Raw genomic sequence first — 13,644 nt, 5'->3', positions numbered from 1 at the left:
TTTAGGTTCTTTTATTTTTATTGATGCCCCCATCCCAGTCACAAGAGTCATACAACAGAACTTTGGCACATTTAAAAAATACAAATTGAGTTTGATTCCAAAAAGGTAAGAAAACCCTTAAACGCACATAAAATGGTCCCCCAAAAAAGGGATATTTTTGCTTTTACGAACACTCCTCCTTCCATTCCTGAAATGACAAGAACTCGCTGAAATTTGGACAGTTTCAACTTTGCATGTTACTGTACACACATTCACATCTGCTTTGCATGCCTGATAAGCTTCAGTTTGTTCAAGAAAAACAAAACATGTTGCCATATCAAAACAAAAAAAAAAAAAAAAAAGATGTGTCAGGAGAGGTTTGCCATTCTGAATTCTGGGCATCTTTACATGAAATCAAAGTAATTTCACCCAACTTATCAGATGTGAAAACTTGCCACTTTTTGATATTCTCTATTATTCAGCAAGTAATGTCAGGACTTCCAGTGTGAAATAGTCAACACAAAAACAAGATGTCTCCTTTTTTTTTTTTTTTTTTTTTTTTTTTACTACCGTGGATGTCATGGAAAACCCCCTGAAGCATATTAGCCAAATATTTACCAAGTATTTGAATAGTATTATGCTGTATAGACATGCTTATTCCCGGTTTTTTTGTTCTCAGCAAGTGCATATCAGGTAAAAGAGAGAGAGTAAAACTTTTTATCTAGCTTTTAACAAATTTCCCGTAGTATTTCCACGACCTGAGGCGTAAACCCAGACGCCCGAGCGCCGTCGTTGACTTCGGCAGTTACACATTAACATTCGGCTAATCAAGCTCACAGTTTACTTTGAACACTTGCTGCTGTTTTTCTTGGGCTGCGGCTGGAAAATGGTGCATGTTGAAAAGCGCCGTCTACCTGTGCACGTGCGCCGGGGTAGAGTTGGGTGTTGACGGCAGGTTCGACAGGCTCGGCTTGTTCCGCGTCAGTGTGTCAAGTCGTCATTCAAGTTATCGGTCAAACTTGGACCATATTTCAAGAGAAACGTGGATTGTAAATAACGACCGAGATCCCTGTCCTGCGCCGTTAAAGACAAAAACGGTCACACTCGTGTTCACAAGAGCGCTCTTTGGCATCATGAAATGTCGTTTGATTGTATCATAAAACGCAGTAAAAGCCGCGGCAGAGGGATACAAGCAAAGCAAAACTCCAGTTGAACCTGACTGACAACGGCGCAAAATGATAAAAGAGCCGTGAAGCCATAAATACTTTTCCAACTGCCTGAGTGAGAAAAACCACCTGGTTATTTAATTGGCGCAAGAGCTCTCGACTGATGTCGTACAAAAAAAAAAAAAAAAAAATTCAAGGTGTTTTGGTTTTGGATGACTATCTGATCATGCACAGTTTGAGCACCTGAGACTCCGACCTGCATTCTTAGAACATTTTTTTTAACCTTACCAAGCCATGAAATATCTTTTACCCCTCCCTTTTTTCGGCATTCTTGATGTTGGACACTAAGGCGACGCCGACGGTGCGGTGATATATTGTCACAATGCGCTCTCGCCATGCGTTGTTCAGCTTTTAGCAGGACTGTGAATAATCAAGGCTTGCTTGTAAGCCTCAGTGACATTATCGCAGTCTGTAATAGAGAAGGCACTGTCAGCCACTCCGGCTTCAAAGCAGTTCCACTGCCTCTGCAGCCCATCCCCAAGAATGGCATCCTCTTGAATGTCCAGCAGATTGTCAGCCGACACGCATCCTCTCATGGTGGGCCTGCCGGCTTTTTCTGCGCACGCTGGAAGTCCGACACAGTCCGGAAGATCCAGCTGGTCAAAGGATTCCGAGGACAAAATGCTGTCTTCGCTGATGGCGCAGCTCGATCTTGCCCTGTGGCCTCTGCTGGGTAATGAAACCGCCAGCTGATCCAACGAGCCAAACTCCTGCAGCCCCCCGGAGGAGAACTTTCCGTTTCGCTTGAGAATGCCTTTCCTGTGTGTTGATGCTGGGGGGGATGCTTTGGATTGTGCGACCCAGCCAGAATCGCTGTTCTCAGGAGAGGAGGAGTAGTAGCCCGATTCCTGCTCTGTGGGTTTCTTGAGGATACCTTTGCGAGGTAGCATTGCAGCTGAGGGGGCGCTGGCCGGGGTTGACAAGCCTAAAATGTTCTGATGCTCAGCTGAACTGTCAACAAGGGTCTCGCTCATCACCTTTTGTTTCACACTATTTCTTCTTTTTAAAATACCCTTGGAAGGCCTCATGTCTGCACCCCCTTCGTGGATGGGCTGGGATACGTTATTCTCCTTCCGAGACCTACGCAGCGAGCGTTGGCGCACCACATCGCCCCCGCCGCTACCTTGCGAGCGGAGCAGACAGCGCATCTTGGAGCCGTTCTCCAGCAAAGGCCTCGACGTACGCCGCAGCCAGTTGGCGACGCTAGCCAGCCCGGCCGGGTGCTGCGTTGACTGAGACCCCGTCAACGTAGACTCCTCAACTTGGTTGGCCTTTGTCTCAGCCAGCAGGGATTGCTGGTATCCCCAATTTAGCCACCAGTGTCCCGCTATCTCCTCGATTGTAGCTCTGCGCTCAGGGTTTACCATCAGCATCCAACGAATGAGACCACACGCATCTGATTGGGAGCAAGAAACGTCAACAATTATGTTTGTTTTCAGCACTGGAAAAATCATTTGTCAATTAATATTCAACAGCAATTAGACTGTTGTACTTATGTTACCTTGATCCCAAATCTACTGATCCAGCATACAAGATGTGTCATAACAGTTGATGTCAAAATAGATTTCAAATCCAAACAACTAGCTATCCTCTTTAGTGTGGACCAGAAAGAAATCCTCCATCCATCCATCCATTCATTCTCTACCGCTTCTCCGGGTCGGGTCGCGGGGGAAGTAGCTTCAGCAGGGATACCCAGACTTCCCTTTCCCAAGCCACTTCTTCCAGATCTTCCGGACGGATCCCGAGGCGTCCCCAAGACAGCCGAGAAACAAAGTCTCTCCAGCGTGTCCTGGGTCGTCCTCGGGGTCTCTTTCCGGTGGGACATACCCAGAACACCTCACCAGGGAGGAGTCCAGGAGGCATCTCAATCAGATGCCCGAGCCACCTCATCTGGTTCCTCTCAATGCGGAGGAGTAGCGGCTCGACACTGAGCCCCTCCTGGATGACCGAGCTTCTCACCCTATCCCTAAGGGTGAGCCCGGACACCCTACGGAGGAAACTCATTTCGCCCGCTTGTTCTTTCGGTCACGACTCACAGCTCATGCCCATAGGTGAGGGTAGGAACGTAGATCGACTGGTAAATTGAGAGCTTCGCCTTTCGACTTAGCTCCCTCTTTACCACAAACGGACCGATACAAACTCCACATCACTGCAGACGCAGCAACGATCCGTCTGTCGATCTCCCGCTCCATTCTTCCCTCACTCGTGAACAAGAGTCCAAGATACTTGAACTCCTCCACTTGGGGAAGGATCTCTCAAAGAAATCCTGTGCCGGTTTATTTAATTCAGTCAGCCTCCTCAAGATTCCCAGATCATCCCCGCAGTTCACGGCCAATACGACCATTGGCATCACGGAGCAACCTCCCTACTCGCCTGACCTGGCTCGAGTGATATTTTCCGCTCTCGAGGGACCTGTTTTGAAGATGTGGACAACACCAATATTCTGAGGATCTCGAAGAACCCTTTCAGGAGTGCGTGATTTTGCAGTTGTTGTTGAATTTGTTGTTTGGATTTGAAATGCAGCTTTTGTGACACCATTCCTGGACATTTTCTGCCACGCTTCGTACACATTATTTAAATATTTATTCACATCAGATTGGATGTGAGTGCTTTGCCACCAAATTGTACTGGGATCCTATATAGAAAAATATCTAGTTAAAAGATGAAAGCATAACCATGTAACAGTACGAATTACACTGAACACTCACCAGAGGGTTTGTTTGGTTTTCGGTAGTTTCCGGTGCTGATCTGCTGGACGAGCGCCTTGTGGTTGTTCCCATCGAAGGGCATAGTGCCATGGACCATAGTATACAGCAGCACCCCGAGAGACCACGTGTCCACCTCCGGCCCGCGGTATGGCCGGCCATTTACGATCTCTGGGGACGCGTACAACGGGCTACCACAAAATGTCTGGAGATACTCATCTCTGTGGTAAAGGTTTGACAGGCCAAAGTCAGCAATCTGTGACAAAAGTGTGAAGTAGAGTCCAGTCAGTACATTTAACTTTGCATCCTTTTCTAAGCAGAATATACCAAATACATTGGACAAATCTACCGAGACACACCATCTGCTATTTGGGGAGAGCCCTTTTATAGCAGGGCTGTGTCGTATTTAACACACCAAGGGCATACTCGGATTGGTTTGTGCCAAAAATCCATTGGAATGAACTACAACAGCGCGTACTAGTCAGGTTCTCAATATCAGTGACCTCTGACCTCACAGCATGAATGAATAAAAAAATAAATAAATTCCCCACAAACACCCTTGCTGTTTGTGGCCATATTTTCTTCTACGTCCAAGTTTAACGATCAAGTGCCCCTACACCTTTTGCACCTATAAGCCGCAACTTTTTTCACACGCTTTCAACCCTGCGACGATGCGGGTACTTTATGCTTTTTTTCCTAACGGCCGCAACGGGGCACTTGAGCAAAAAAGGTAAGAGTGACACCAGTGGAATATGTGCCGAGGAAGTGACTTTTACCAGTATGTTTTTTTTTCTTCAACCCGGCCCTGTTAGCGCTGCGCTAGCGTTAGGGCTGTGCCTCATTGATTTTTACCGGTATGTTTTTTTTTTTTTTTTTAACTGGCCCTGTTAGCGCTGCGCTAGCGTTAGGGCTGTGCCTCATTGATTTTTAACGGTATGTTTTTTTTTTTTTTTTTTTTAACTGGCCCTGTTAGCGCTGCGCTAGCTTCTTGCTGCTGTGTTACTTCTGTGTCTCAGTGATTTTTACCGGTATGTTTTTTTTAACAGCCCTGTTCGTGCTACTGTGTTGTTGCTATCTTAAGCTAAGCTAAGGTAGCAAAACTTTGAAAATTCTCTGTGTACCGTCTTTCTTTGTAAATTTCTTAAAACTTGCGGCTTTTACACAGGTGCGGCTTATGTATGTACCAATTGGTATTTCCTTTACAAATGTACTGGGTGAGGCTTATAAGCAGGTGCGCTCTGTATGCCGGAAATTACGGCAGATTTCCCGTGTCTTGTAGTAAGTGACAAACTTGCATACCTTGACGTTGCCATTTCCATCCAGTAAAATATTCTCCAATTTCAGGTCCCGGTGAACGATTCCATTCTAGGAGGAAAAAAAAAAAAAAGGGGTGAGGGGGCGGGGAGGTGGGTGGAAAAGGAGTCGATATCAGTTATTTTCACAACATTTTATCTGTAAAATTCCATACATTTCTAGCCTTGTCACTTTATATAGGCCGTCTAACTATGTTATATAAAAGGATTATTTTCTCCCAGGTTAGAACGCATTCCTTCTTTTCCTGCTGCGTCATTGTCCTTGGCTCTGCGGGGGGGCATGCCTTCCACAGATGTTTGCTTTTAAAAAAAAAAAAAAATGCAGGTCACCTGCTCCCAAAAAGGAATGGAAACACGTGGCCAGGAACATGTTTTGTGTCGTGCCCGTAAAAAGTTTATATAAAGAACTATTGTTTGCACCTTCTTTTTATGATTCACAGTTGGGCCAAATATATCCACCAGTTAACAATAGCCTTTTATATCAGGGCGCAGTAAAAAAACAAAAAAGGTGGTTGATATGGAAGAAGATGGGGTAATTTACTCTGTAAGTATTATCCAGCTCACATCGAAAGCACCCCCGCTGAAGCTTTAGCTTTCGGACTGCTGGAGTGCGCCGATGGTGTGCGAGTGCGCTTACTGTGTTCCATCACACCCTCATTAGTGATTGTAAGTGTGTGTTTGGGACGGCTGGCCTTCGGCCTCAACGCCACCCCTCCTGCCTCTCCCTCAACTCTTGTGTTCATTTTCCTCTGCATTGTTCGCACAGCATCCCCGTTCCAATCAGCCATCTGACAGTTAATAATCGTCATTATGCAACAGCAGGGGAGGGGTTCTGGTGCCCTGGAAGGAACACGAGCTGAGCAACTGGTCCGAGAGGAACTCTTGCCTTTCATGTCTACGTAGCTGCCGCAAAGGAAGATGGGGTAATGCAAGCAAATGGCTGCCAAGTACATCTAGCGCAAAATATATGTAATGTATTTTCCGCACTATAAGGCGCACCTTGAATGAATGGCCTATTTCAAAACGGTTTTCATATATAAGGCGCACCACATTATAAGCCGCATGGAATAGACGTTACAGTAGAGGTTGGGGTTATGTTATGATAAATCCGTTACATGGAGCTGCAATAAAGGCTCAATATTGATCCATATATTCGGCGCACTGTCGGCTTTTGAGAATATTAAAGGCTTATAGTGCGGAAAATACGGTACTCTTTGTAAGGTACTGGGTAACGCACAAGAGTTAAAAGCGGCCTTACCTTGTGGCAGTAGTGCACGGCGGACACAATCTGTCTGAAAAAGTGTCTCGTCTCGCGCTCGGAGACGTGCCTCCTGTCGCAGATGTAGTCGTACAAATCCCCGCGGCTGGCGTACTCCATCACAATCACGATTTTGTCCTTGTTCTCAAATACTGAAAAGAACAGATGAAGGCATTAGCACTAACGCAGCGCTAACAGGGTTGGTTTAAAAAAATAATAAAAAAAACATACCGGTAAAAGTCACTTCCTCGGCACATATATTCCACCGCTCTCACTCTTTACCTTTTCCAGTCGCGTGCCCCCTTGCGGCCGTTAGAAAAATTTCACAAATTAGCCGCATCAGCGCATAAGCCGCAGGGTTGAAAGAGTGAAAAAAGTCGCGGCTTATAGGTCGGAAATTACAGTAATACTTCTGTCTGACGTTCATTATTCGTTGTTATTATTATTATTATTATTTTATGGAGGTATGAGCATTTAGCAGAGATGGAATGAAGTCAGATGCAGAAATGTCAAGCAGGTCTGAAGTTATTTTGTCTTGGCCAAGTCAAGTCACCTTCTTAATGCAGTCTTACCTTTAGTACCTGGTCTTCATAAATACTCCAGACCAACAGGATTGGATGATGATATGATTGGCCAATTTGGATCATCTTTACGTATGCATGTACAACCTCTCAATCATCATGTGTCGAATCAAATTCTGAGTCGAGGTTCAAGTTTTTCTGTTTTTGGAAAGTCAAGTCGCAATCATCAAAGCGTCGACTCAAATCCAAGGCGTGATGACTCAAGTCGTCACCTTTGAAATACATTTTTTTTTTCCACACATCTCATTAGATTGTTTTGATGTACTTATTTTTGAGGCCAAACTAATTGGGATAAACCCAAGTGGATCGTGACAAGCGCGCATTGAGGCGATGTCGATTAGGGGCGCTGGAAGACACAAGGCCACGTGCACCGGCTCACAACACTGCTGTTGTGATGCAACGTAGAGTCAGCACTTATGTAACAGAGCATCAGTCTCCACTAAAGACTTGCGTGAGCTCACTCAGATTCCAAACAATCAGACCGATGTAGAAAGCTCTATTTACGGGTATCACGTTTCGCTCGACACGTGACGCCAAACAAATCGACTAAATTCAAGACGAAAAAAACGTTACGCTGTGCGCATACCTTCATATATGGTGATGATGTGCGGGTGACACAGTGATGACATGATCTCAATTTCTCTGCGGATGTGAACCAGGTCTTGTTCATCCTTGATCTTATCTTTTCTGATGGACTTAATGGCAACCTTAAAAAAAAAGAAACAAAGATGGTATATGAGAATAACATGTTTGAGATGGATACTAATATTTTTCATCAGCTCTGATCAGTATCTGCCAATGTGGTAATTGAACCACACGATATAGACAAGAATTTAAGGTGGAGGTGGGACTGCATTAGGGATCTGTGCTGAGCCCCTTCCTGTTTGCGGTAGTAATGGATAGGCTGACAGATGAGGTTAGACTGGAATTCCCTTGGACTATGAAGTTCGCAGATATTGTGATCTGCAGTGAAAGCAGGGAACAGGCGGAGGAACAATTACAAAGCTGGAGACATGCACTGGAATGGAGAGGAATGAAGATTAGCCAAAATTAAACAGAATATATCTGCGTGAATGAGATCGGTGGAGGAGGAAGAGTGAAGGTCCAGGGAGAACTGATAGTGAGGGTGGACCACTTCAAATACTTGGGGTCAACAATATAGAGCAAAGGAGGGTGTGGTAAGGAATGGGTCCAAGCGGGGTGGAACAGTTGGCATAAGGTGTCTGGTGTTCTATGTGACATAAGAGTCTCCGCTAGGATGAAGGGAAATTTCATAAAACTGTGGTGAGGCCGGCCATGATGGACAGATTAGAGATGGTGGCGCTGAAGAAACAACAGCAAGCTGAACTGGAGGCGGCAGAAATGAAGATGCTGAGGTTCTCGCTCGGAGTGACCAGGTTGGATAGGTTCAGAAATGAGCTCATTAGAGGGACAGCCAAAGTTGGACGTTTTGGAGACAAGGTCCAAGAGAGAGAGCAGACCTGGACGGTTTGGACATATCCAGAGGCAAGAGAGTGACGATATTGGTAGAAGGGTTCTGAGGATGGAGCTGCCAGGCAAAAGCGGGAGAGGAAGACCAAAGAAAAGGTTGATGGATGTTGTGAGGGAGGACATGAGGACTGTGGGTGTTCGAGAGGAGGATGGACGAGATGGTCTTAGATGGAAAAAGGTGACACGCTGTGCCGACCTCTAATCGGGACAAGTTGAAAGGAAAAGAAGAAGATCAACAGACCTTCCCGGCAAAGGAACACAATCATCTGTTTACGGCTTTTATGAAGTTGATGTGGTAATGATGCATCAAATGCTGCCCTCTGTATAAACTTGCAAGTAGTACTAAATCGGGTCATTTAAATAAAAGCTTCAGACGGTGTCGGAATGCCAGGCATTCCTCACCACTCAGCCTCAAGGTTAAGATGACGATGCGCCAGACTGCGTTTGGGCCGGCCTTCGTCTTTGCGAAGCCTCCGGGCTACGCAACAGACAAGCGGACAAAGTGGAGACTTGTCATAAGCGCTTCACCCGGCGACCCTGCCGTGAATCATCGTCTGGTCTGGACGCACGGCGTGCGTCAGTGTGGCGCTCTCGCCGCTCCGACTCCCTTTTCCTGACTCGTGCGAACTCAGATTTCCTGCGTTTGTTTGAATAGCTGTCAGAGGGGGGCTGCGGGACTCGTGATGACTTCACACCCATGTGAGGTTATCGGAGTGTGTCTGCGTCCTTTGTCGCCGTCGGTTTGTTCTACGTGCTCGGCACCCACAGGCGAACAATCTTTGGGCTCTGGCACAAACGCAACCAGACTGCAAATTTACGCCGCCACCCACAAAGTAAAATAACAACGAATCCATGGAGCCCCCAACCTTGTACACAATTATGAAATGTCTTTTTTGGATGTCGTTTCCCCCCATTTATTTAGAGAATACTATTTTACAATTGTTTACCAAATAGAATACCGTAATTTCCGGCCTACGAGCCGCGAGTTTTTTCACACGCTTTCAACCCTGCGGTTTATGCATTGATGTGGCGCTAGGGTTAGCACACCTGGTTATAAGCCTTGGTACACAGGAGGAGTTAAACGCTAGCACCGCGCTGCTAGCTCTGTGTACCGAGGCTTAGAACCAGGTGCGCTCTGTAGGCCAGGAATTACGGTACACTGTGTCTGTTCTTTTAGACCACAGAGCAGTTGATCGAGAATCAACAGCACCTCTGCTGTTAGCAACCATTTGATGCACTCTAATTTGGCGTAAGACGTGATTAAGCAACAGTTAAGTCCACAAAATTCCCAAGAGCTGCAAAAGTGATTTCTCCAAAATTTTATGGCATGGTGGCGTACGGCCCAAGCATAAAATTAGAACATTCGCACTTAAACGTCCATCTATTAGCTCGAGGGCTTTTCCTCATTGTACCTGAGCTGGAACTTCTTTCAAATGACGACCTGGACCGGTTGCCAGCTAATCGCAGGTCGACTGTACGATAAAGAGTGTTTTTAATTATCTTGTTTTCTTGTAGACTGAAATGTCAAGAAAGTGAGTCATTGCTTGATGTCATCTCCGTGATTTACTGTGTACGTGACAAAGCAAATTTAGGTCTATTCAACGAGGGCGGTGAGTCCCAGCTAGTGCGGAATGAGAGCTCTTTGTTGTGAGAAATGATTTCACTTGTCCGAAAATCATTATTTACCATGAATAACGCATGTTTGTTCAGTTATCGATGGCGGCAACGGATAGTTGAGAGGTAGAACTGTTAAATGGCTGAGAGAAAGCAAAATAAACTTGTGTACCCACCTGCTCAACTTTCAAACAAGCGCCACATTCAATAATTGTGAGCAAATTGAGACAAGATCATCATTAAGCTAGCATTCATACTTTTAGGGACATTTTAAAAAATAACATAGGACTCGGGTGTTCGATTTGGGACTGATCCAAATGAGGATTACGTTTCTATTGTTGGGTTATTGCATTCTATGACGACGAGCGTGGCTCAGGTCAAAGCGGCAGCTCGCACGTGAGATGAGGCCGCGCCTTTTGGTCTGGCGTCCCTCCCTCTGCTCCGGCACGGCAGGTAAACAACAACAAAGTTGCATTTACACCCACGGTAAAAGCGATTCAGCTGACGGCACATTCAGAGCGGCCACCCGGTTGGTCTTATCAGTATTATGACAGCGGGCTCGGCAAGACGTCGGCTGGGGTGATTCCCAGACAGCAACTCACATCCTGCGATGCATGTGTGCGCGGGGACACGACTCGACATGTTACTGTGACGTGACGGGCGCAGGTGCAAGGGGGAAAATCCCCTTTTTGACTGCACTTTCGCACCGAAAGCTCACAACAGGCAGTGTCGGCGAAAAAGAGTTCTGACCAGTTAGACGGAGACAATCGCACAAAACATTTAGGTCGTGAAATTGACCGAGCGGCGAGTCTGCCCGGCAGAACGCAGGGGTGGGAAAACCCTTCACATTCCAGCTGTAGCTAGGAGAGCGGCTCGCGTTAAAAAAAGAAAAAAAGAAAGTGTAGACAAAAGGCTCTGAAAATGGAAGACACACTGACTTTGTTACACATTTGCACAACGCAGAACGGAGCTGCTGGTGCGGCCGAAAGGGGGCGGGGGTCAGATATGGAAGTAAATCAGTCCCACCGGGATTTGGATTTGAAATGTAAAGTGATCGCATTTTCAATAGCTGTATTTCAGTGTAACTTTTCAGTGTTACCAACTCAACTGGCTACAATTTGCTGTCTAAAATTCACCGTCTGTGCCACCGGCAGGTTTACTTCAGGTCAGAATCGAACACCCAGCCAATCGCAGTTACGCTTTCTTAGCATGTGACGTCACGCGAAGACAAAATGCTGAAAAGGTTCAACAGAAATCAAAAAGATGCTTCCACCAAGTAGACGGTTTCAATATTATCCGATAAACTTCAGATTTATGTCCAACCTTTTCAGTATTCTGCCCTCAGACTGTGTGATTTGCCACTTTTGTTGGTTAAACACCATCCCTGACATGATTATCTGAAAAGAAAATCAACAACGGTCACTAATAAAGAACGGTGTATAACGCTTCCAACTCGGATGATCTGTACTTTTGCGCCACCCAGTATAGAGCTCGTGCACCTGTGCCGGTCTAGCAAAGCATTGTTCAACGCTAAGTCGGTTGGAGACGACACGAAAATATGTTTTCTAGCACGACGCCCAGAGTCTTGTCCGATACCGTTAGATATTTAGAAGCTGAAACTAAACGAAGGTACGTGGAAAAAAAAAAAAAACGTGATGAACTCGATATAGAGAACCCGTACTTAATGCCGAAGTTGATGTTTTCGATGATAAGAAATTGGACTGTTAATTCGCTTCGACTTGTCTTGGACTACTGGATCGACACATGGATCTGGTGAGGAAGTCGTCGAGATTTACACCGAAAAGTTTGAAACCGTATAAAAGTCTGGACGCATACGAATACTTTGTTACTGGATCTGTTGTCATCAGGAATAAATCCCACATAGTGACGGGTAGATGGATCATGAATGCGGAAGCGTGTTCGGCCACACGTTAACCTTTGAAGGAATCCATCGATCTTTTCCGCTAGTATTCAATACAAATACCAATATTTAAGGCATGTTTTTTTTAATACGCATTGTTCTCGAATGAGCCAACTTGGCATTATAAATACTTTTTGGTCATTTGAGATTGAGAAGAATAATTCCGACCTGAAATGAAGCGATCGCTACACAGGCGTGTGTATTTTCGTTGGGCACCATCCATCATGTTTAATTGCCAAAAATCTGTCGATATTTTCCGGTCTTTTCAGCTGGTATTCCATAAAATGATCTCTTTCAATATCTGTCTCGTCTGTTGTGACAACCAACTGCGCAACAGGTCTCGGCTATTGTAAATATTCTCCTCCGGTTCAATGTCGACCAGCTCTGTTTGACCTGCAGTATGGCGCCGTGAAAACGGTGACTTCACGTGCACGAGCTCTATACTCATTTAGCTATATTTTTGTTGTCCAATCGTTTTTTTTTTTTTTCTTTCTTTCCCCAAAATACTTTAAATGGCTCTTGGCGGACTACATCTCGTGCATTTTATTGATCCTGTTCATAAAAACAAGAAATTGCATCTGCATTTATTATTTGCTGATATTTACCCTTGGAAAAGAACAAACACACCCTTTTCTCTCTTTTCTTTTCAGTAGCTCACTCACCCCAAAATGGGGAGAAAAAGCTTTGTGTGCACTGACAGTTTTACAAGGAGCGTTCAATCTTTTTTTGTGTGCGTGTCGTCATTGTAATCGCGACACATTCTTGGCACGTTTCGGAGGCCCGCCGCTAAAATCCGAGACGAGAATTGCCTTCGAATTGATTGTGACAAGAGTGGGAAAGATCAGCTGCACAAATATCCACGACATTAATGTCTTCTTTTTGTGTGTGGATTTGTGTAAAAAGGGTGCAGTGTTGTGGCTTTTTACTGTCAATGGAAGTACCTCAGTGCAAACAGCTGCTTCAGAAATAGCACTTTTATTATCTGAACAGGTGGCCGAGAGGCAATAAAGCGCTCAGGCAGTCAAATTGAAGATTATTTGGGGGTGATAAAGAAAATCGTACCAGTCTGCCGGATCTCTCCTTGGCTTTCTTCACTTTGCCGTACGTTCCCTTCCCGAGTGTCTCCAGGAACTCGTAGCGGTGCTTCAGGTTGTGTTTGTGGTGGTGTCGCTTCACGGCTTGCTTCTTCACCTGGACCGGCACGGTCGGAGCAGACGCTTCGGCGGAAAAACCCTCGCCGGGCGGAAAACCCCTGGACGGGAGCCGGCCGACGCTGGAGCCCTCCATCCTGATTTCTGACGGGACGAGCGAGCGCCTCTTCGGGTTTGTTTGTTTTTGTTTTCGGGTTTACTATCAAACGCGAAGGCGGCAGGTGCGGGGCTCCAACAGCATTTCTTGTGGTGGAACCGCAGAAACGTCCCCTTCAAGCCCCCCAAGAGGGTTTAGGGGAGAAGTTGGAAGGCAGAGAAGTGAAAGCTGGAACTGGCGAGACGCGTAAAATAACTGCAGGTCCGAGCCAGCCGGTTGGGAGGCGCGTGCTCTTTAGTGACGCGTCA

General features: G+C 45.8%; 1 protein-coding gene across 1 annotated transcript; it reads right to left on the bottom strand.

Annotated features, from left to right (window-relative positions):
- Nucleotides 1-20: 20 nt before the first annotated feature.
- Nucleotides 21-13,609, bottom strand: nuak2 (NUAK family, SNF1-like kinase, 2). The gene is made up of 6 exons (XM_061832992.1): nucleotides 13,151-13,609; nucleotides 7,649-7,769; nucleotides 6,482-6,633; nucleotides 5,210-5,275; nucleotides 3,914-4,166; nucleotides 21-2,601 (listed from the first exon to the last, which is right to left on the bottom strand). Exons 1-6 carry the CDS (start codon nucleotides 13,373-13,375, stop codon nucleotides 1,550-1,552), a joined length of 1,869 nt encoding a protein of 622 aa, XP_061688976.1. The 5' UTR covers nucleotides 13,376-13,609; the 3' UTR covers nucleotides 21-1,549.
- Between the last annotated feature and the right edge of the window lie 35 nt (nucleotides 13,610-13,644).

Source organism: Syngnathoides biaculeatus, chromosome 10 (assembly GCF_019802595.1).
Source record: "Syngnathoides biaculeatus isolate LvHL_M chromosome 10, ASM1980259v1, whole genome shotgun sequence".
NCBI lineage: Eukaryota > Metazoa > Chordata > Actinopteri > Syngnathiformes > Syngnathidae > Syngnathoides > Syngnathoides biaculeatus.
Note: the sequence above shows the minus strand (reverse complement) of the source record. Positions and strands in the feature narration are given on the sequence as shown.